Below are 23,091 nucleotides of genomic sequence, written 5' to 3' on the forward strand. Positions count from 1 at the left end.
GCCATCCCTGCTCCAGAGCTTCCCGCTGGGCTGGCCAAGGCTTTGTGTGGCTTGCATCATACTCAGCTCTCCCCCTGCCCGATCCTGCTTCCTCCTCCTTCCCTTCACATCAACTGATAAACCTCCTGTGCCCCAAACTCCAGCTCAAATTCTGCTTCTAAAAAGCCTGCCCTGTGACACTGCCCAGTGAAATTAAGGGGTCCCAACACTGCATCTACCAGGAGTTACTCCAGGGGAAAGCACATGAGTGGAAGTGTAATCACTTTGTAATCGGCTGAAGAGTAGTGGAAAGAGTCAAGAAAGCTCACCTGAGAAAACCAGAGGGCTGCAGCTCAAAGTCAAGCGTACAGGAAGTGACCCTGAGAAGGTCTCCAGCACTGTGTTCTATAAGGCTCAGCCCAACACAACCAAGCCGGTGAGTAGAGCAAGAAAACCCAGGACTGGCTTTTATTCAGAACATGTTTCCACCTGGTTCTGAGGGAATCAAGATATCAAAAAGCTGGGCACAGTGGCTCACACCTGTAGTCCCAGCTACTTGAGAGGCAGGGGTGGGACGATCTCTTGAGCCCAGGAGGCCAAGTCCAGCCTGGGCAACATAGTGAGACCCTCCCCCATCTCTAAAATAAAGAAGAAAGCAAGAAGCCCAAGGCAATAGCAGATGGATTGCATGTTTCTGGAGCTTAGAAATCAGTCTGTGGAGCCGGGCGTGGTGGCTCACGCTTGTAATCCCAGCACTTTGGGAGGCCGAGGCGGGCGGATCGCGAGGTCAGGAGATCAAGACCACGGTGAAACCCCGTCTCTACTAAAAATACAAAAAAATTAGCCGGGCGTGGTGGCGGGCGCCTGTAGTCCCAGCTACTCGGAGAGGCTGAGGCAGGAGAATGGCGTGAACCCGGGAGGCGGAGCTTGCAGTGAGCCGAGATTGCGCCACTGCACTCCAGCCTGGGTGACAGAGTGAGACTCCGTCTCAAAAAAAAAAAAAAAAAAAAGAAATCAGTCTGTGGGGAGTTCCTGAAACATGTAATATGCAGCATAGCTCAAAAAACAGGTTGTTTTAACTTAGAAAAACTCAACAATGAAGAGTTGAAAGTGGCCAGGTGTGGTGGCTCACACCTGTAATCCCAGCACTTTGGGAGGCCAGGGTGGGTGGGTCACTTGAGGTCAGGAGTTCCAGACCAGCCTGGACAACGTGGAAAACCTGTCTCTACTAAAAATACAAAAATTAGCTGGGCATGATGGCATGCATCTGTGGTCCCAGCTACTCGGGAGGCTGAGGCACAAGGATAACTTGAGCCCGGGAAGCAGAGGTTGCAGTGAGCCCAGATGGCGCCACTGCACTCCAGTCTGGGTGACAGAGCAAGATTCTGTCTCAAGGAAAAAAAAAGAAGAAGAAAGTGATGGTACTTGGCACTTGAATAATCTCTCGGATGCAAGAGTAAGTTATGTTGATGTGTTGAGAGCTGACCAGACCAACCTTGTTAGGAAATGCTAGAGCATCACCATGGACAAAGCCCCAGAGCCACCAGCCGGAACCTCAGTTAGCTGTGGTAGGAGGGGCTTAATGGCTTCTTCTGTATAATTGAATACTAATTTCTAACCATGATTGCATTGTGGTCTTGAGCTTATGGGCACTATAAGTTGTTGTTTTGTTTTGTTTTGGAATTTATTATTATTATTATTTAGAGACAAGGTCTCACTCTGTTGCCCAGGCTAGAGTGCAGTGGCACGATCACGGCACATCTTTTCTATACAGATGAGGCGGTGAGGTAGAATTTGCCATCAGTGACTTCCCCTTTGAATAAGCACCTGAAAATGAACTTAGTGTAGTCATGTCAAGGTCTCGTAGGAGTGCTCAACATTGTACTGTAGACACATATTCACTGCAAGAGAGAACACCCAAGGTCACCGAAGTGTCCTTTCTTGGGTCCAGGGTGAGAAAATGGGTAAACCATGTGTCCACTTCCTCGCTTTTCCTCCATTGTCCACTAAACCTAACTGATAGGCCCATTTCAATTTTTAGTGTCTGCTGTGAAGACTCCTCAATTTGATCCGACCACATGCATGAGTTTGGCTAGGATTCAACTGGCTGTCTTCCATTCCTCTAGCTAAAGATTTGGTCTCTTGTATGGAATACAGGAATTCAAGACTTGTATTTTCAATGTTGATCATGCCCTTCATCAATAAAAAGGGTCCTCTTTGACTGTCTAATGCTTTTTTTCCCTAATTTTATCTTGAATTTCTATTGCAACTGCTGTTTTCTCTGTCTCTTTACTTTTCTCATGCATTTTTATGCATCATTAAAAAGACTTTCTGAATCATATTGATTCAGATATCATTTGGTTGTTTCTTGGGAGTATTCATTCAGTCTGAGTGCCCTTGTCATTGTTTTTTTTTTTCTGAGACAAAGTCTCACTCTCACCCAGACTGGAGTGCAGTGGCACGATCTCGGCTCACCATAGCCTCTGCATCCCAGGTTCAAGCGATTCTCCTGCCTCAGCCTCCTGAATAGCTGGGATTACAGGCACACACCACCATGCTTGGCTAATTTTTGTATTTTTTTGGTAGAGACAAGGTTTCACTGTGTTGGCCAGGCTGGTCTCAAACTCCTGGCCTCAAGTGATCTACCCACCTCAGCCTCCCAAAGTGCTGGGATTACAGGCGTGAGCCTCTGCGCCAACCTATCCCTGTTTTTAATTCCACTTGTGGTTACCTTTAGGTTAAAAAAAAAATACAATTGAGGCCAGGTGTGGTGGCTCACGCCTGTAATCCTAGCACTTTGGGAGGCTGAGGTGGGCGGATCACAAGGTCAAGAGATCGAGACCATCCTGGCCAACATGGTGAAACCCTGTCTCTACTAAAAATACAAAAATTAGCTGGGCGTGGTGGCGGGCACATGTAATCCCAGCTACTCGAGAGGCTGAGGCAGGAGAATCGCTTGAACCCGGGAGGCAGAGGTTGCAGTGAGCCGAGATCACACCACTGCACTCCAGCCTGGCAATAGAGCAAGACTCCATCTCAAAAAAAAAAAAAAAAAAAAAAACAATTGAATTCACATTTCTCTAATTATCAGCAGCAGAAATGAAAGAATATCTATTCTCTCCTTTGTGAATGGGATGTGAACTCTTCTGAGATCACACAAACAGGGGTTTCGATGCTCTGAGAGTCACACAGGCTGGGTGTAGGCATACTTGGGATAACAGACTGGGATGTGAACCCCATGAGTGACACAGACTGCAGTTTGGAAATGCTGGGGTCAGACAGACTAGGTATAGATACTCATATCGACTGTGATATGAACACTTCTGGGGTCACACAGACAGGAACTTCGACACCTATGGGTCACACAGATTGGAGTGTGAACTTACGGGTTCAGGGACCAGGATGCCAACAATCCTCAGGCCACAGAGACTAGAATGTGGACACTCCTGGCCACATACATACTGGGACATGACTACTTCTGGTGTCACACAGAGCAGGGTGCAGAAACTCCTGGGGTCACACCGTGTCAGGTGTAGATCATAGGAGTGTCCATACCCCAGTCTGTGACTCCACTAGAACTCACATTTATTTCTGTGAACACTTTTGTCCACACTGCAGTCTTTCACCCCATTATATCCTGACTACAGTCTGCATTTCCTTAATAGTGACCACTTTGAAGTCCTTATAAGTCCAGTAATTTAATCTCCTATATTTGAGTTCTGATCTGAAGGCCACTAATGCTGAAGTATTTGCCATAAGCCCAGGTTTAAAGTGTAACCGAAGAGGCATGGATATAGAGACACTTAACAATTGTCCAGTCGGGTGCGGTGGCTCACGCCTGTAATCCCAGCACTTTGGGAGGCTGAGGCAGGCAGATCACCTGAGGTCAGGAGTTCCAGACTAGCCTGGCCAACATGGTGAAACCCTGTCTCTACTAAAAATACAAAAAAGTAGCCAGGCCTGGTGGCGCTCACCTGTAGTCCCAGCTACTTGGGAGGCTGAAGCAGGAGAATCACTTGAGCCCCAGAGGCGGAGGTTGCAGTGACCTGAGATTGCGCCGCTGCACTCCAGCCTGGGCGACAGAGCAAGACTCCGTCACACACACACACAAAAAAACTCTCTCAAAAACAAAACAATGGTCCAAGTTCAAGGTCAGAAAATAGGGCCTGGGTGATGGACTAGTTAACACATGCCAGGGTCAGTGCTTTAAAACAGGAAGGTATCAGCCGGGCGTGATAGCGCACCCCTGTAATCCCAGCGCTTTGGGAGGCTGAGGTAGGCGGATCACTTGAGGTCAGGAGTTCGAGATCAGCCTGGCCAACATGGCGAAACCCTGTCTCTACTAAAAATACAAAAGTTAGCTGGGCATGGTGGTGCATGCCTGTAATACCAGCTACTCGGGAGGTGGAGGCAGGAGAATCACTTGAACCCAGGAAGCAGAGGTTGCAGTGAGCTGAGATCGTGCCACTGCACTCCAGCCTGGGCAACACAGTGAGACTGTCTCAAAAAAAAAAAAAAGCCACACATGGTGGCACGCACCTGTAATCCCAGCTGCTCAGAAGGCTGAGGCAGGAGAATCGCTTAAACCTGGGAGGCAGAGGTTGCAGTGAGCCAAGATCATGCCACTGCACTCCAGCCTGGGTGACAAGAGCAAGACTCTGTCTCAATAAAAATAAAAAAATAAAACGGTGAGGCAGGGAAAAGTTTCCATCCTGGTTTCCAAAGAAAGCTCCTCAGGTAGGCAGAGGGTTGGGTAAAATGCAAAACCCAATGAATGGATGGTCAGAAAGCCTGTGGTGTTACCAGTTTTTAATTCTTTGTGGGTTCAAAACTGAAGTAGAAGGGCCTTCTGAGTCAAACAACACGGCAGCCTGGGCTATGAAATTCTGTTCTGTGATTTTGGCATCACAACCACGTAAATTCTCTTCACACCTATGCTCCCACGTGGGAAGACTGCAGGGGAAGGCACATCACAGCAGCATTGCCCTGGGGTGGGTGGCTTCCCAGACCAGAGTTAGATGTCCCCATGCACAACCATGGGAATGCGGGGTCCCTGCGTTCAAAACTCCAGTGACAGAATATAGTCCCCAACCAGCTGCTAGAGACGAGAACACCCTCCAGGCTGCATGCTCAGGCCAGTGCCTGCTCCTTCCATACCTCATGGGTGACAGTCACAGAAGTGGAACTTTTCCCTGCCTCACCTTCCTTTCACTCCATTCATTGTCCTCTCTATGTGCAACCTGAGCTGGGAAAGGCATTTGGATGCCTCTCTGATGGGGCCTGGGGCTGCAGAACACACCTACGTTTCACTGGCCTTCATTAGGTGGCCCTAGGGAGAGGGCTTTCTGCTTTGGATCACTGTTCCAGCTTCTGTTCTCTAGCATGGGTCTTGGGTCTATTGGTGTGTCCATGGCCTTCCCAATCAAGTCTCTTCAGGCCCTCAGAGAAGTTTGGCTAAAGGTTGGTGTAAAATCAAGAGAAGCCTGGAAGACATCATGGATGCCATGGATTAGCTGTGCAACTGACCAGCTTCAGGTTTGACCAACCAAAAGCAACATTTGTCATGTGGTCTGACCATGTGGAGATGTTTCTGGACTTGCTAGAGCCTGCTTAGCTGCATGTTTTGTAGTTACGATTTTTGGAATCTCACTTTGAGTGTTGAAAGTGTAAGGAAGCTTTCTTCTTGTACCCTGGGCTTGGGTATTGCCCAGAGAAGAAATTTGGCTTTTTTTTTCTTAATGGACAAGAAACAGTTGCTGTTCTCATGTTCCAAGTCTGAGAGCAACAGACCCTCATCATCTGTGCCTGGAAGAGTTCACTGTTATTGAGCAGCACAGCCTGAGTGCTGGCCTCTGTGTGTCAACCCTTATTCCACTGCCTTATCTGACAAGGGGTTACATGCTGCTCACCTTACTACCCTGGGATCAAATCAGTTACAGGCCACAGTCTCCTTGGAGGGCCTGGAACTCTGAGTCCTCCTATGAACCTCTGTAGCCTAAATGAAATTCTTAAAATCACCAATGGAACCAAAAAATAAATAAATAAAACAGGAAGGTATTGATGGTAAACTCACTAACCAAAGTCCTTGTTTAAGGGGGCATTAACAATGGTAGTTTTATCAGAGGCCTGTGTGGAAGCCAACACTACCAGAGACGAATTTATAGTGGAAGAATGAACAGAGACCATCGTTTAAAGTCAGATACGGACATTGATGTTAGGAGAGTTAATACGCACAGTTCAATAATAGACCAGAAAAGCACTGATGATAGAATAAAGACACCCAGATTTGAGGTCAAGTAAGAGGGGCAAGGATTTTTAATTAGTTCTGCTTTAATTATTCTGTTAAATATCTAGACAAAGAGGTGGGATTTGATATTGGGATAGTTAGCAAATGCTTGAACTCAGACTAGAGGAACATTCCAGGCGTAACAGTTAACAGAGACCCTGGTTTAGGGTCAGACCAGAGAAAAAGGGATGAGGACAATCGAATTAATATCTAGGTTTGAGGCCGGGCGCGGTGGCTCACGCTTGTAATCCCAGCACTTTGGGAGGCCGAGGCGGGTGGATCACGAGGTCAGGAGATCGAGACCAGGGTGAAACCCCGTCTCTACTAAAAAATACAAAAAATTAGCCGGGCGTGGTGGCGGGCGCCTGTAGTCCCAGCTACTTGGAGAGGCTGAGGCAGGAGAATGGCGTGAACCTGGGAGGTGGAGCTTGCAGTGAGCCGAGATTGCACCACTGCACTCCAGCCTGGGTGACAGAGCGAGACTCCGTCTCAAAAAAAAAAAAAAAAAAAAAAAAAAAAAAATCTAGGTTTGAGGTCAGTTCAGAGTGGACTCGAGTCTAGAATACTTAACAGAGCCTGGGGTTTGAGTTCACACTCTAGGGGCACTGGTGTTGGAAGAGATAACTGTACAAGTTCAGTGACAGATCCACAGGACACTGGCGATGGAGCAGTTATCAGAGGATCAGATTCAAGGTCAAACCAGATGGGAGTTGGTGGTGTATTTAACAGAAGACTGGTTTGAGAAGGCTTGGAGTGGAAAGATTTGGGGATAGTTAAATGGCTGTGTTGGCTAACTAGACTAGTAGATCTTTAAATATGAAATAGGAAATGTAAGTCCTGGTTAAGAATCAGACAGACTAGAGAGCAAGGATAGTGGAACAGCTCTGATTAGGGACCAGGATGATATTGAATGTGGAATGACTAGAAAAGAGAACCCAGTGGCCAGGTGTGGTGGCTCACGCCTATAGTCCCAGCGCTTTGGGAGGCTGAGGAGGGCAGAGCATGAGGTCAAGAGATTGAGACCATCCTGGCCAACATGGTGAAACCCCGTCTCTACTGAAAGTACAAAAATTAGCCGGGCGTGGTGGCGGCATGCGCCTGTAGTCCCAGCTACTCGGGAGGCTGAGGCAGGAGAATCGCTTGAACCTGGGGGACGGAGGCTGCAGTGAGCCGAGATCGCGCCACTGCACTCCAGCCCTGGCAACAGAGCGAGACTCCGTCTGAAAAAAAAAAAAAAAAAAAGAAAAGAAAAAAAAGAAAAGAGAACCCAGATTTTGAGAACAAACCAGAAGAACACTGATGCTTAACAGTAGACCAGATTTGAGATCAGACCAATCTGATGGTGTGAGTTAAAATGGCCTACATTCAAAGTCAGATCAGAGGAGACTGAAGGTTGAATAGTTAAAAAGAAGACCAGGCATGACCCATGTGGCATTGTTGGATGAAAACTGAACCAAGGTCCACGTTTGATTTGAGACCAGAAGGACCTTTAAGCTAGAATATCAAATGAAGGTCAGCCGGGCATGGTGGCTCACGCCTGTAATCCCAGCACTTTAGGAGACCAAGGCAGGAGGATCACTTGAGGTCAGGAGTTTGAGACCAGCCTGGCCAACATGGTGAAACCCCATCTCTACTAAAAATACAAAAATTAGCCAGGCTTGGTGGCAGGCACCTGTAATCCTGGCTACTCGGGAGGCTGAGGCAGGAGAATCACTTGAACCCAGGAGCAAGAGGTTGCAGTGAGCCAAGATCGTGCCACTGCACTCCAGCCTGGGCAACAGAGCAAGACTCTGTCTTAATTAATAAATAAATAAATAAATAAATAAATAAATAAATAAATAAAGTGCCTGGGTTTGAGGTCATAGGTACTGGTGAAAGAAACATTGAGATGCCCAGGGCCGGGCACGGTGGCTCACACCTGTAATCCCAGCACTTTGGGAGGCCAAGGCGGGCGGATCATGAGGTCAGGAGATCGAGACCATCCTGGTCAACATGGTGAGACCCCCGTCTCTACTAGAAAATACAAAAAAATTAGCCAGGCGTGGTGGTGAGTGCCTGTAGTCCCAGCTACTCAGGAGGCTGAGGCAGGAGAATGGCGTGAACCCGGGAGGTGGAGCTTGCAGTGAGCCAAGATGGCGCCACTGCACTCCAGCCTGGGCGACAGAGTGAGACTGTGTCAAAAAAAAAAAAAAAGAGAGAGAGAGATGCCCAGGTCTGAGGTCAGACCAAAGAGTCAGTGATAGTAGACTAGTTAACAGAGGCCTGGGCTTAAGTTTAGACTCCATGGGCATTAATGGTACAACTGTTTTGGTGGTGGTGGTGGTGTTGTCATTTGGGGTTTTTTTGAGACGGAGTTTTGCTCTTGTTGCCCAGGGCTGGGGTACAATGGCACGATCTCGGCTCATTGCAACCTACGCCTCCCGGATTCAAGCAATTCTCCTGCCTCAGCCTCCCGAGTAGCTGGGATTACAGGCATGCATCACCACGCCTGGCTAAGTTTGTATTTTTAGTAGAGACGGGGCTTCTCCATGTTGGTCAGGCTGGTATCGAACTCCCGACCTCAGGTGATCTGCCCACCTTGGCCTCCCAAAGTGTTGGGATTACAGGTGTGAGCCACTGTGCCCAGCCAGTGGTACAACCGTTAATACAGAAGTGCAGACTGGAATTGACACCATAAGGGCATTGGTGGTGAAATAATTAACAGAGGCCCAGATGCAACGTCAGGACTGAGGGTCCTCGAGGTTGGAATGGAGCAAAAGGGCACTGATCACAAAATACAGTAGTTAATAGAAGCCCAAGCTCAGTTCAAGGTCAGATCAGAAGCCAATTGCTAGTGAAATATTATACAGTAGCCCTGGTTTGAGATTTGACCAGTGGTACACCAGTGGGGTAATAGTTAACAAAGGCCCAGCTTCGTTCTGAGACCAGAGAGGCTTTTTTTTTTTTAGACAGAGTCTCGCTCTGTTGCCAGGCTGGAGTGCAGTGGCGTGATCTCGGCTCACTGCAACCTCTGCCTGCTGGGTTCAAGTGATTCTCATGCCTCAGACTTCCGAGTAGCTGGGATTACAGGCACGCACCACTACACCCAGCTAATTTTTGCATTTTTAGTAGAGATAGGGTTTCACCACGTTGGGCAGGATGGTCTCGATATCCTGACCTTGTGATCTGCCCACCTTGGGCTCCCAAAGTGCTGGGATTACAGGTGTGAGCCACTGAGCCCAGCCTTTTTTTTTTTTTTTTTTTTTTTTTTGACACGGAGTCTCGCTGTGTCGCCCAGGCTGGAGTGCAGTGGCGCGATCTCGGCTCACTGCAACCTCCGCCTCCCAGGTTCAAGTGATTCTCCTACCTTAGCCTCCCGAGTAGCTGGGACTACAGGCACGTGCCACCACGCCCGGCTAATTTTTTTGTATTTTTAGTAGACACAGGGTTCCACCGTGTTAGCCAGGATGGTCTCAATCTCCTGACCTCGTGATCCGCCTGCCCTGGCCTCCTAAAGTGCTGGGATTACAGGTGTGAGCCACTGCGCCTGGCCCAGAGAGGCTCTTGATGGTGAAGTAGTTGACAAACACACAGGTTCAAAGTCAGACAAAGGGCAGGGAACAGTTAATCGAAGCCTTGACTTGAGGCAAGACCAGAGTGGAATTGATAGTGGAATGACTGACAGAGCTTCAGATCTGATGTGAAACCAGTGATGCTGAACAAGTTAACCGAGGCCCAAATGTGACTGATAACACTGTTTTTATTCTTTCTTCATTATTTATTCCCCCTTAGGTGATGAGTCAAGAAAAGTACCACCAAGATGAGTTTAAAGTAGAATGTCAAATCTGCCACCTCAAAATTTCACAAGGAGGAAACCCCCAAAATCATGCACAACAATATTCACGATCAATCATCTTGAATCCAGACTCAATAGAGAATGTGAAGAGTGTAAACAAAAGAAGAAAGTGTTAGCGAAAAAGGAGGTTCCTCAAAATTATCCTGCCATCCACAGACCTTGGTGGAAACTGGGCATCTGTGTGGTGTCGCACACTGTGCAGAAAAACAGTAACAGAGCAGGCCTCGACTGCAATCCTTGGAAAGGCCTGCTTCAAGGTTGGCCCTTGGCTGGTGTCTAAGAACATAGATTCCAGGAGGGTTCCCACCATTCCCTAAGAGATAAGAATGGCTCACTCTGGCCGGGTGTGGTGGCTCACACCTGTAATGCCAGCACTTTGGGAGGCCAAGGTGAGAGGATCACTTGAGCCCAGGAGTTCAAGGCCAGCCTGGGCAATATGGCGAACGCATCTCTACAAAAATCAGCTGGGGTCGTGGTGGTGCATGTCTGTGGTCCCAGCTACTTCGGAGGATGAGGCAGCAGGACCGCTTGAGCCTGGGAGGTTGAGGCTGCAGTGAACCGTGTTTGAGCCACTGCACTCCAGCCTGGGCAACAAAGTGAGACCGTCTCAAAAAAAAAAAGAAAGGAAAAAAAAAAAAGAATGGCTTACTCTACCTAAGCTGTTTGTATAAAAAAGTGGGCCAGGAGCGGTGGCTCACGCCTGTAATCCCAGTACTTCGGGAGGTCGAGGCAGGCGGGTCACAAGGTCAAGAGATGGAGATCAGCCTGGCCAATATGGTGAAACCCCATCTCTACTAAAAATACAAAAATTAGCTGGGCATGGTGGCAGGCACCTGTAGTCCCAGCTACTCAGGAAGCTGAGGCAGGAGAATTGCTTGAACCTAGGAGGCGGAGGTTGCAGTAAGCCGAGATCGTGCCACTGCACTCCAGCCTGGCGACAGAGTGAGACTCCGTCTCAATTTAAAAAAAAAACAAAAAAACAAAAACGGTGGTTTATGCTGAGCCCCTGCTTTCCTTTTGGGAGTCTGGGATTTGGGTAGGTGCCAGGCAGGGGGTGCCTATGTGACCATACCGCAATAAAAACTTGATACCAGCCAGGTGCTCACGCCTGTAATCCCAGCAGTTTGGGAGGCTGAGGTGGGAGGATCACTTGAGGTCAGGAGTTCAAGATCAGCCTGGCCAACGTGGTGAAACCCCATCCCTGCTAAAAATACAAAAATTAGCCGGGCTTGCTGGTGCGCGCCTGTAGTTCCAGCTATTCGGGAAGCTGAGGCCCGAGGATTGCTTGAACCCAGGAGGTGGAGGCTGCAGTGAGCCAAGATCACGCCACTGCACTCCAACCTGGGCGTCAGAGCAAGACCCCACCCCCTCCCAAAAAAACAAAACAACAACAACAACAACAACAACAAAAAACCTCTGAGTGCTGAGTCTCTAATTGAGCTTCCTTGGTCAGCAACATTTCGCATGTATTGTCACAACCCATTACTGTGAACCGAGCACATCTTGTGTGACTCCAATGAGAGAGAAGCCCTGGAAACTTGTGCCTGGGTCTCTCTGGGAGTTGGTCCTGCACACCATTTCTTTTTGCTGATTTTGCTCCGTATCTTTTTGTTGTAATAAGTCAATCATAGCCATGAATACAACCACATACTGAGTCTCGGGAGTCCTCCTAGCAAATCACTGGGCTTGGGACTGGTATTGGGGACCATGACACACACACACATACATGACCTTTACCACGGGAACAATCCAGCTCACTGATGTCCCTATCTCACCACCATGTACCCTGAGGTCTATTAGATGGAAGTGCCAGTTAGAAATGCTTGGGGTGCAAGTAACCACACTGTCAAATAACTGGACTGAATAAACGGGAGATTATTTCCCTCCAACAAGACTGTTGGTGCGAGTTCAGCAGCTCAGCAACGCTGGGCCAAGCTGGAGTCTCTACCATGCTGTGGACTGACCCTAAGGTCCCAAGATGTCAGTCGCAGTTCCAGTCAACGCATATGTGGCAACAAATGGAACTGAGAAGGAAGGGAGGGGCCGGACCAAGAGCCTCTTTGCTGCTTCAGGTAACTTTGACAGTTTCTGGTGACGCAGGCCACTGATAAGCGATTTTGGTTATTTACCCCCATCAATACTCAAAGCTTTTTCTCCTCTCTTGGGGCTCCCCTCAAATACTTAACATCACTTTTTGGTCTCTGAGCTGTTCCAGGGCTGGAATTTGTACCCTGGATGGGGCTGGGAGGAGACAGGGGTGGTCTGAGGGATGGAGATTCCACCACACAGCAGGAGGCCCCAGGTCAGCCTTAACTTCCGGTTGCTCCTGCACCAGCTTGGGGCTCCAGGACTCAACACCTCTGCTCGCTGCTTTCAGTAAACAACACAATGCACAGAGGGGTTGGGAATATCGCCCCCTGAGGAGGCAGCAGAGTCCTGCAGCCTAACATAGTGAACCCTCTGCGGGTCCGACCCAACATTCCACCCCCCCTCCCCGCCCCCGCCAGCTCCTCCACTTTCACTACCCCGGTGCAAGTCCCCATCACTGTGCTCAGAGGGGTCTCCTGCTGGGTCCCCTGCTTCTACCCCCACCCCCAATCTGTTCCCTTCAGCAGCCAGAGGGAGCCTCTATGACCAAGTCAGATCATGTTCCTCCTCTGCTTGACACCTTCTGGTCACCCCCACTCAGGAAAAAAGCCAAAGTCCTAACTGTGGCCCATAAAGCATCTGGCCCGTCTGACCTCATCTACTGTCACACTCTGGTCCAGCAAGACTCTGGCATACACAATGATCCTTCTGGAGCGCTCCAGCCTCAGTGCCTTTAGGCTGGCTTTCTCTCTGCCTGGAATGTTCTTACCCTACGCTATGACTCCTACTCACTTCATTCAGGTCTTTATTTAAATGTCACCCTGAGCCAGGCGTGGTGGTTCACGCCTGTAATCCCAGCACTTTGGGAGGCTGAGGCGGGTGGATCGCTTAAGCCCAGGAGTTCGAGACCAGCCTGAGCAACATGGCAAAACCCCGTCTCTACTAAAAATACAAAAATTACCCGAGTGTGGTGGCACATACCTGTAGACCCAGCTACTTGGGAGGCTTAAGTGAGGATCACTTGAGCCCTGGAGGTTGAGGCTGCAGTGAGCTAGGGTCATGCCACTGCATTCCAACCTGGGTGACAGAGTGAGACCCTGTCTCAAAAACAAAAAAGTCACCCTGTCAGGATCATCTTCCCTGATGCTGTCACCATAAAGAGCCCACTCCCCCAACTTCTGCAGCTCTGTCTCGCATCCTTGCTTTATTTTCTTCATATCACTCATCATTAGCTGGCCTGTTCCATATTTTTGTCTACTGTCTCCACTATGATGCAAGCCTGATGAGAGCAGGCATTTCCGTCAGTTTAGGTCAGAGCAGTATCCCCAGTGCCTAGAACAGTTCCTGGCACACGGTCAGGGCTCACTAATGTCTATCGAATGCATGAATGTGTAAAACAGTTAAGGCAGGGCCTGTAACCCAGCAGACATTCAATCAATGCTTGTGGAATGAATGAATCCGTCGATGCATGAATGCACAAATGAGTCAATGAACCCCGTTCCACCGTGTTCCTGGAGCTGCCCGCTGCCCTGTCCGTCCCCGGCAGAGCTGGGAGCCGGCCCTCAGCACGACCACCGAAACTTTATTTACAACACGAGGCTGGAGTAAGAGGGGTGGGATGGAGGACAGCAGCAGGGCCGACAGGACCCTACTTCTGCTCCCGCCTCCAGACGATGACCATGCCGCTGGCGTCACTGGAGGCCAGTAGGCTCTCGTCGCAGTTGAAGCTGACATCAAGCACAGGTGCACTGTGGCCCTGCAGCTTGTTGACAGCAGCCTTGGCCGCCCGCTCCACATCAAAGAAGTGCACGCACATGTCCTCACTGCCCGTCACTGTCGAGGTGAGAGGGAGAGGCCATCGGGAGGCGCCTGGGGTGCCCCTGGTGGGAAGTCCCTGAGGTGTCTGAGGTGTTGAAGGGTGTATGTCTGAGGTGTGAGGTCCTAGCATGGCTTGGGGAGGTTTGAGGGGGCCCCATTCCTAGGTGGGAGGTCACCTGGCTGTTTTGGTACTGTGTGCAGAGTGCGAGGTCTCTGGGCTGTTTGGGGAGTAAGTGCGTTCAAAGTGTGAGTTTTCATCACTTCTCGGCCTTTCGGCCGAGATCAAGTGCAAACTGTGAGTTCTCTGAGCTGTTTGGAGCTGTAAGTTCCACAGTGAGGCTGTTGGGGCAGGAGGGGTCATGAGGTCCAGGAAGTCAGGGCATCGGTGTCCTGATGTCTGAGCCAGGTTGGCACCAGCCCCGGTTCCTGCCCCTCCCCAGCCACCCAGATCCCCTGTCCCTACAGGACTTACCCACGCAGGCCCCCTGGCGGAAGGACATGAGGGGACAGAAAATGCTGCGCACAGGATGTGAGCTCTGCTCAATGGGGAAGCTTCTCTTCAGCTGCAGGGTCCCCTCGTTGTCTACCACCCTGAGAGGAGGACGAGAGAGTGGGTCAAAACACAGCCCCAGCCCTAGCAGGGAGACAAGTTGTGGGCCTGTGTCCACACCCCTGTGCCTAAGTTCTTTACAAGGTTCATAAAACCCAATTTTTTGTTTGTTTTTGAGACAGGATCTCACTCTGTCACTCAGGCTGGAGTGTAGTGGTGCGATCACGGCTCACTGCAGCCTCAACCTCCTAGGCTCAAGTGATCCTCCAGCCTCAGTCTCTCAAGTAGCTGGGACTACCTATAGGCACACACTATACCCAGCTTATGAAACCCAATTCTGAGACGACTACATAAACTATAAATAGGGGCTGATGTATGAGTTACTGATGGTTCAGAAACTGTCTCTGTTGATATAAATGGGAGCCTCTGCAGTTTCATTCCCTAGTTTTTCTTTCTAAGGGTCTCTAAAAGATCCTGGTGTTAAGACAGGCACAAAGAGAGGAAATGAACACACCATGGTACGCCCACACTGGAAAACTGCACAGCCCTTAGAGAGAATAAACCACTGTCCCCACAGGTAACCTGGGGGGTTTCCACAAGGCATCACCTGGTGAGAAACTCGAAATGTAGGAAAGGCCATTTCTTTTTTCTTTCTTTTTTTAAGAGATGGAGTCTGGCTCTGTCACCCAGACTGGAGTGCAATGGCACGATCTCGCCTCACTGCAACCTCCGCCTCCCAAGTTCAAGCAATTTTCCAGCCTCAGCCTCCCGAGTAGCTGGGATTATAGGCGCCTGCCACCACGCCTGGCTAATTTTTGTATTTTTAGTAGAGACAAGGATTCACTATGTTGGCCAGGCTGGTCTTGAACTCCTGACCTCAGGTGATCCACCCGCCTCGGCCTCCCAAAGTGCTGAGATTACAGGCGTGAGCCACTGTGCCTGGCCGGAAAAGGCCATTTCTTTAAAACGTCTTTCCTTCAAAACTGGTGGGAGCTAGGAAAGGTGGCTCACGTCTGTAATCCCAGCACTTTGGGAGGCCGAGGTGCGAGGATCACTTGAGGCCAGGAGTTCAAGACCAGACTGGGTAACACAGCAAAACCTCATCTCTACAAAAAATAGATTAAAAAGGTTGGCCAAGCATGATGGCGTGTGCCTGTAATCTCAGCTACTTAGGCTGAGGTGGGAGAATCGCATGAGCCCAGGAGTTGGAGGTTGCAGTGAGCCATGATCATGCCACTGCACTCCCATCTGGGTAACTGCAAAACCCTGTCTCACAAACAAACATAAACATACATGGATATGTGTATACGCCTAGGATTTGTGGAAAGAGAAGGATATGGGGAAAGATGTGGATCGTTAATGGGCTTTACTGTGGCAGGAGGAGGCAGGAGGTGGCAGGAGGAAGAAAGGAGAGGCTGTGGGAAATGGGCACAAACTTAAGGGTACACTTAAACTAAAAAATTTTTAAGTATATATACAGAAATTGTTTAAAAAAGAGGAGAGAAATAAAGGGGTAGAATAAAAAGCATCCTGTTAGGCAGTGGTTTTCAGGCCTGGCCAGACATCGCTTAGGGAATTTCTCAATCTACCAATGCCCAGGCCCATCCCAAAGCTTCTGAAATTACTGGCCTGTAGAGGGGCCCAGGCAGGAGTTTTTGAAGCTCTTCAGGTCATTCCAATGTGTGGCCCAGGCTGAGAACTGCATTTGGGTAACATGACAGATGTGAGTGGGGACAATAATCCCCACACTGCTCCCCACAAAAAAAAAAAAAAAAAAGAAAAAAAAAAAGGAAGGAAGAAAGGAAAACAGGCCTCTGCTTTAAGTAGCCCTAATCTATTTTATGCTTCAGTTTGCTCACCTGCAAAATGGAGATAATAACAGCACCTACCTCACAGGTCAGTGCAAGGATTGAATGTGGTGATACGTGGAAACTGCTTCGAACAGGGCCTGGCCGCAGTGATGGCTGTAAAGGCGCTCACTACTGCTATTACTGTTACTGCTACTACTGCTCCCTCAATTAAATTAACCTGATGGAGAAGATGAGCTACTGTCCCAGTGTGCTGGAGGAGGCAGGTCCTCCATGTCCAGGAGACCCTGATGGGGGACCCACCTGTAGAGCAGCAACTTGTTGAGGCAAGCATTGATGAGCAGTGAGGGATCCCGGGCCTCGCGGCTGACCCAGGACCGGGCTGAGATGCTGGTCACAGGGCTCCCCTCATGCACCACCAAACGCTTGGCTTTGGTCAGCTTCCCTGCAGCAGCAGAGGGAGGGAAGGCAAAGGTGAGGGTGAGGGCTGTGCCCTGGGAGGGCTGGAGGGCGAGCACCCAGATGCAGGCCTGCTGTCTGCCTACCTGTGGCCATGTCAAAGAGGAAAGAGAAGACACTGCCACGGTCATCACCTGCCCAGAGCAGCCGGCCAGGGGCATCAAAGGACAGAGCAAGGACACGGCCCGTCAGCTTGCTGGAGCCACCCTTCACTTTCTTGCCCGTGGAGATGTTCATGACATGCACGTTGTGCTTGGCGTTCCCCACCTGTGCGGAGAATGCACAGACCATCATCCTGCTTCCAGCCAGGCCCTCCTTGAGTCTGACCACAGTGGGGCTGCTGTTGATGTGACTGGCTGGTCCCTATTAGTCTATTCACAGTAGGGCTGTGGCAGGTAGACAAGAAGGTGACCAGGCATGAATCCACCTCCCTAGCCATCCCCTTTTGCAATCTGCCCAGCGTAGGCCACCTGCCTATAGGACTAAAGGGCCTTCAGAGCCATCATGCTGCCCCTTGGCCGGTCCTCCTACAGTGTGAGAACCACAGGGCCCGCCTAGGCCTGTGATCCCAGCTTTCCCCTGCTCCCTGACTGCTCCTTTCTGGAAATTGTGGGGCTGCTGCTGATGCGGGGAGGATCCCAGACCACAAGCTCACTCTTGGTCTGTTCCTCTGCAGTTCACCCCACTCCACCCCGGGCCACGCCAGACTTTCTAATGTCCTTCCCCTGCTCTCTGACCAATCTACCCTGGAGTCTGACATGGTGTGGCCACTGACAGACCAGACGAGGCTCAGACTCATCATCTTGCTCCTCAGAGGTAGCCCCTGCAGTTGGAAAACTGTAGGACTGCAGCTGATGGGACCAAAGGGGGCCCAGAGCCAGAACCCTGCCCCTGGCCCGTGCTCCCTGAAGTGTACCACAGCAAGGCCATCCCAGACCAAGAATGGCACTCCCCTTTTTTTGGGGGGGGGGCGGAGTCTTGCTCTGTCGCCCAGTGGCACCATCTCAGCTCACTGCAAGCTCACCTCCCAGGTTCACGCCATTCTCCTGCCTTAGCCTCCCAAGTAGCTGGGACTATAGGTGCCCGCCACTACGCCCGGCTAATTTTTTGTATTTTTAGTAGAGATGGGGTTTCACCGTGTTAGCCAGGATGGTCTTGATCTCCTGACCTCGTGATCCACCCACCTTGGCCTCCCAAAGTGCCGGGATTACAGGCGTGAGCCACCGGGCCCGGCCCACTCCCCTATCTTCTGATCTGCTTCCCTTTTAAGTCTGACCACACTAGGACTGCTGTGATGAGATTGGGTGAGGGGGGTGGGGGGGTCCTAGGCCCCCCTGTCTGTCCCTCTTTATACTCTGATTCCCTCAGACAGCCTTCCTGACCCAGCCCACCAGCCCTTGGTGAGTGGGTGTCCTGGAGCCTGACCACAGTGAGGTTGTTGTTGACAGGCTGGAAGGTGCAGCAGAGCAGTTCAGCGCCATCGGGGTCAGGGATCTCCCGGATGCAGCGGCCATCCTCAGAGGCCCAGATGCGCATGGTGGCATCCAGTGAGGTGGACACGAGGATGTCATTGGAGAGTGACCAGGCGAAGTCGGAGACACCGCGGGTGTGGCCCCGTAGCACGCGAAGCACTGTGGGTGGGGCAGGCACCAGCTGGCACAGGGAGATGCTGCCGTCGAGTGAGCAGCAGGCCAGACGGTGTCGGTCATCATTGGCGAAGCGCACCCTTGGGACTGCAATGCCAAGAAGCCATTAGTGGGAGTCTGCACACTCACTGGGCACTTTTCTCTCTAAAAGGCTCTGACGTGTGTGCCTGGGGCTGGGGCCCCACTGCATGAGGCACAGTGGTCTCAGCAAAGGGCTTTCCTTGGCTGACAAAGGAAACTGTAACCCCAGAAGACCCTCTGCCAAAGCTCCCTAAGTCTTAGCAGCTCCTTTGCAGATTGCAAAAGTCTTCTGCAACGTGAAAAAGTTCCTGTCTTAGCAAACACTTTATAATCAAGGTCTTGGCAATTTGCAAAACCCTTGACACTGTAGCCCACTCTGCCCTCTGCAAGGGGATTTATCATTAGCAAAGGCTTTGAACTCTTCCAAGTGACTCAGGAACCCAGGCAGCCTGCTGCAAAGCGCTCTCTCTTAGGCTTCTGAGGCCCTTTCCAGTAGACGAAGCACTGACCACTTTGCAGAGGGATTTTCAGTCTACAAAAGGCTTTATGGATGGTCATTCCTCCTTTGGAGGTATGCCAGGGGCCTCGGATTCAGAAAAAGATGCCTTGGTTGGTTGTCACAGTTTGGGCAAATGCTTGGTGATGGAACCCGCCACCCACTGGCTCACCTGCCTCATCCACGTGCTGGTCAAAAACATGGTACATGCCCGCAAAGGCATAGTTCTCGCTCAGTGATGTGTCCCCGGCCATGGCCCGACTTGCCTCTGCCGCTGATGTGGGCACCACGCTGCCAGGGGGCCTGGGCCCCAACAGGAAGTGAGGGGTGACAGGAGGTAGATGCGAGAGTGTTCAGTCTGCCATTGCCCCAGGGCCCCTCTCCTCCTCGCAACCCGCCCCCCACCTTGGCTGCCTCTGGTGCATACCTGTCCTCATAGACGGCACGGTTCATCTGTGCCTGCAGCTGGTAGGAGCCTCTGCTGACAGAACGACGGTGCCCACGGGCCCCCAGGGCCCGAGGATCATCCTCAAAGTCCTGCAAATGGAGAGGGTCAGGGTGGGTGCATTTTGCAAAAAGCCTGAGAACCTTTGAGGTGTAGAGCCCTGAAAATCTACCTAGAGACAGATCACTTCTCACTGTGTCCCCTGCCACCACCACCGCTGCCCACTTGTACTACTGCAATGGCTTCCTCACAAGTTCTGCTGTTCCGGCCCTCCCCCTGCTCAGCAGATACTCAAGACAGGGCTTGCTATATGTTTATTGACCTGTTTACCAAGTTTGTGTGTTTACTGATTTACTTGGCATATTATCTTTTTGTCCTCTGCTGATGCAGAACAGTGCCCAGCAAAGAGCAGGTGCTTGATGAAAGTCAGTGGAGTGAATGTGTGCAGGCAGGGTATGCCCAGGGGGTGAATGTGGCCAGGAGCTCACCTCCATGCGGTCAAGAGTAGTGCGGCTACTGCGGACGATGCTGTTGCTATAGGCACGAGCACTGCCTGGCTCGGAGAGGGGCCCGTAGCGCTGGCCCAGCAGCTGCCCCCGAAGCCTCAGGTACTGCCGACGCAGCGCTGGGGGGTGCCCAGCCTTGGCATTCTCCCTCAGCAGCTGGCTGCGCCGGCGGATATACTGCGTCCGAAACTGTGGAAACGTTGGTGTGCGGTACGCGTTGTACCTGCAGGGTCAGGATGCAGGGCAGGCAGCAGGCACAGGACAGAGGGAATCAATCAGCTCGGGGGGGTAGGGCAGGAGAGTGAGGTGTGTGGCAGTGACTGGGGCCTAGGTGGTAAGAATGACTAGCAGTGGTGATGGGGGACCTCTTGGTCCTGTGGTGGGAGTAAGTCTGCAGTAATAATGAGCATGGTCATGAGGTCAGTTTGCAGACAACAGTCAGTCTGCTGCCGTGCTGGGGTCCCTACGGGGTGACTGAGTCAGCGCAGACAATATTTAGGGTCAGTATACCGGGGCGACAGAAGTCAGACTGACATTATGGGGGTCACCGTTGGAAGGTGATGGGGTCAGAATGGGGAAGTGATGATGTAAAAAAAAAAAGTCTAGGGGGCACCCATAGGGGATAGGATGTCACCAGCCTGAGCCCCACCTCCCTCTCACATGCAGCCTCTTTGCGCATGCCCACATCTGACCACATTTTCACAGCTTGCTGTTTAGAATCCTCTCCGGCCCAGCCAACTCACCGCGGGCGTGCCCGCCCCCACTACTGCGCATGCTCACCTCCGGCATGCCCACGCAGCCGCATAAAGCAAGTTCTCCGCCCAGCCTCACTAATCGCCACTGCGCATGCACCACAGTAAGTTCTGCTCCCATGGGCTTTGACCCCACGCCTCACCTCGCGTCCACTGCTAAGACTTGCTGCCACACCGCGGCCATTCCCCGGCCTCCTCCTCTGGCGTGTCCGCCCGCGGCAGCCTGCAGGACAAGGGCCTGGAATGTGAGCGTCCCGAGCGAAGGGATCTAGTTCCGTCCCTTCCGCCAGGCGACCACTGCCATAGACATCGAGTCCCTCCGCGCCGGAGATGTCACGAACTCCCACCCGGCTGTTACCATGGTCATCACCCCAGCCCTGCCCTTCCTGGGCAGCGCCCGGGTGACACACAGCGATTCAGAACAGACACCGCCCCTCCCCAGTCGCCATAGCAACGCCCCTCCCCCGCCTAGCATTCCTTGCTTGACATTCCCCACCCATCTTGTCCCCGCCGCCCTCCGCCTTCCCTTCTCAGGTCCAAGAGCATAGCCCGGGATCGGGGACCACCTCCGGGGCTGCCTCCGGTTCCTGAGGCCCCCCGGAGCGGCCCTGAGACCACTGTCGCAGGTTCCTTCTGTCTCTCCTCCCTTTCTTAGGCTCCAGGCAAGATGGCTGCCTGCTATCAGAAAGAGCTGCCGAGCCCAGAGCGAATCGATAGGCATCCTTCCCAGGGCGTGGGAGTCTCGCAGGCGCATTGAGGGACATTCGCTTCAAGCCCAAGGACGGAGGCTCCACCCCTCGAGTTCTACCCACTCGTTAATGGCACTTTTTGTATATACAAGGATAATGTCCAAGGGACATAGCGTCAGGGGTGAGTTTGCGAATCATTCCCTAGAAATCAGAAGTACAACATTATAAAAAAGAGAAGAGACACGACTTTTAAAAGTGGTGTAGGGCCGGGCGCGGTGGCTCACGCCTGTAATCCCAGCACTTAGGGAGGCCGAGGCAGGTGGATCACTTGAGGCCAGGAGTTCAAGACCAGCCTGGCCAATATGGTGAAACCCCGTCTCTACTAAAAATACAAAAATTAGCGGGGTATGGTGGCGGGCGCTTGTAGTCTCAGCTACTCGGGAGGTTGTGGCAGGAGGATCGCTTGAGCCCAGGACGCGGGGTTGTAGTGAGCTGAGATCGCGCCACTGCACTCTAGCCTGGGCGACGGGAGTGAAACCCTGTCTCAAAAAAAAAAAAAAAAAAAGTGGTGTAGGCCGCTTTTTAGCAGCACAATCTTGTCCAAGCAAAACTTGAATAATAGAATAAAAAATCATCATATATGCAAAGACGCCTTGAAAGTTCACCAGGTCTTGCAGTGGGCCTCTGCACACCCCTGGGATGAGTAAGATCGGTTGTGTGTGTGTGACGGGGATAGTTGGACTTGGATGGCCCCAGAAAGCTTGAGGCTTGAGTTTCTTTTTTTTTTTTTGAGACGGAGTCTCGCTCTGTCGCCCAGGCTGGAGTCCAGTGGCACCATGTCGGCTCACTGCAAGCTCCGCCTCCCGGGTTCACGCCATTCTCCTGCCTCAGCCTCCCGAGTAGCTGGGACTACAGGCGGCCGCCGCCACGCCCGGCTAATTTTTTGTATTTTTAGTAGAGACGGGGTTTCACCATATTAGCAAGGATGGTCTTGATCTCCCGACCTCGTGATCTGCCCGCCTCGGCCTCCCAAAGTTCTGGGATTACAGGCGTGAGCCACCGCGCCCGGCCACATTATTTTTATAACAAATACAATCAATTCAACAATGTTTTAAAGTCACCAAAAGATCACACTGTATTGTATTGACTCAGCATCTCCCTTGTCCCTGTAACAAGCTTATCAGTGTCTTTTCATATTAAATACTCTTTTGTAACATGATTGATAAACAATAAACTCTATTTCACTGCACAAACGTGTAACCTTAAGAACAGCTAATATTTATGAGACAATGTGCTGCGTACTGTTCAAGGTATTTTATACATATATTAATCTATTTAATCTTTTTTTTTTTTTTTGAGATGGGGTTTCACTCTGTCACCCAGGCTGGAGTGCAGTGACACGATCTTGGCTTACTGCAATCTCTGCCACCTGAGCTCAAGCAGTCCTCCTACCTCAGCCTCCCGGGAGCTGGGACCACAGGCATTTGCCACCACGCCCGGATAATTTTTCTATTTTTGGTAGAGACAGGGTTTCACCATGTTGCCCAGGCTGGTCTCAAACTCCTGAGCTCAAGTGATTCGCCCGCCTCGGCCTCCCTAAGTGCTAGGATTACAGGCGTGAGCCACTGTACCTGGCCAATTTAATCATAATAACTGAAGGTTGTGGGTCCTATTACTATCCCCATTTTACAGATGAGGATATCTGAAGCCCAG

General features: G+C 51.2%; 1 protein-coding gene across 3 annotated transcripts; it reads right to left on the bottom strand.

Annotated features, from left to right (window-relative positions):
* Positions 1–13,681: 13,681 nt before the first annotated feature.
* Positions 13,682–21,378, bottom strand: WDR13 (WD repeat domain 13). 3 transcript variants are annotated; one of them, XM_030806797.1, is made up of 10 exons: positions 21,256–21,378; positions 20,833–20,912; positions 19,920–20,126; positions 19,414–19,523; positions 19,159–19,289; positions 18,249–18,556; positions 16,910–17,090; positions 16,668–16,809; positions 14,479–14,597; positions 13,682–14,021 (listed from the first exon to the last, which is right to left on the bottom strand). In XM_030806797.1, the coding sequence occupies exons 3-10, from the start codon at positions 19,923–19,925 to the stop codon at positions 13,837–13,839; spliced, it is 1,182 nt and encodes a 393-aa protein (XP_030662657.1). In that variant the 5' UTR covers positions 19,926–20,126; positions 20,833–20,912; positions 21,256–21,378; the 3' UTR covers positions 13,682–13,836. The 3 variants fall into 3 exon arrangements, with proteins under 3 accessions (XP_030662657.1, XP_030662655.1, XP_030662656.1); XM_030806795.1 differs by having other exon boundaries at positions 19,920–20,160; positions 21,256–21,372; XM_030806796.1 differs by lacking the exon at positions 21,256–21,378 and adding an exon at positions 21,216–21,234 and having other exon boundaries at positions 19,920–20,160.
* Between the last annotated feature and the right edge of the window lie 1,713 nt (positions 21,379–23,091).

This window comes from Nomascus leucogenys, chromosome X (assembly GCF_006542625.1).
Source record: "Nomascus leucogenys isolate Asia chromosome X, Asia_NLE_v1, whole genome shotgun sequence".
In the NCBI taxonomy this organism is placed as follows: Eukaryota; Metazoa; Chordata; class Mammalia; order Primates; family Hylobatidae; genus Nomascus; species Nomascus leucogenys.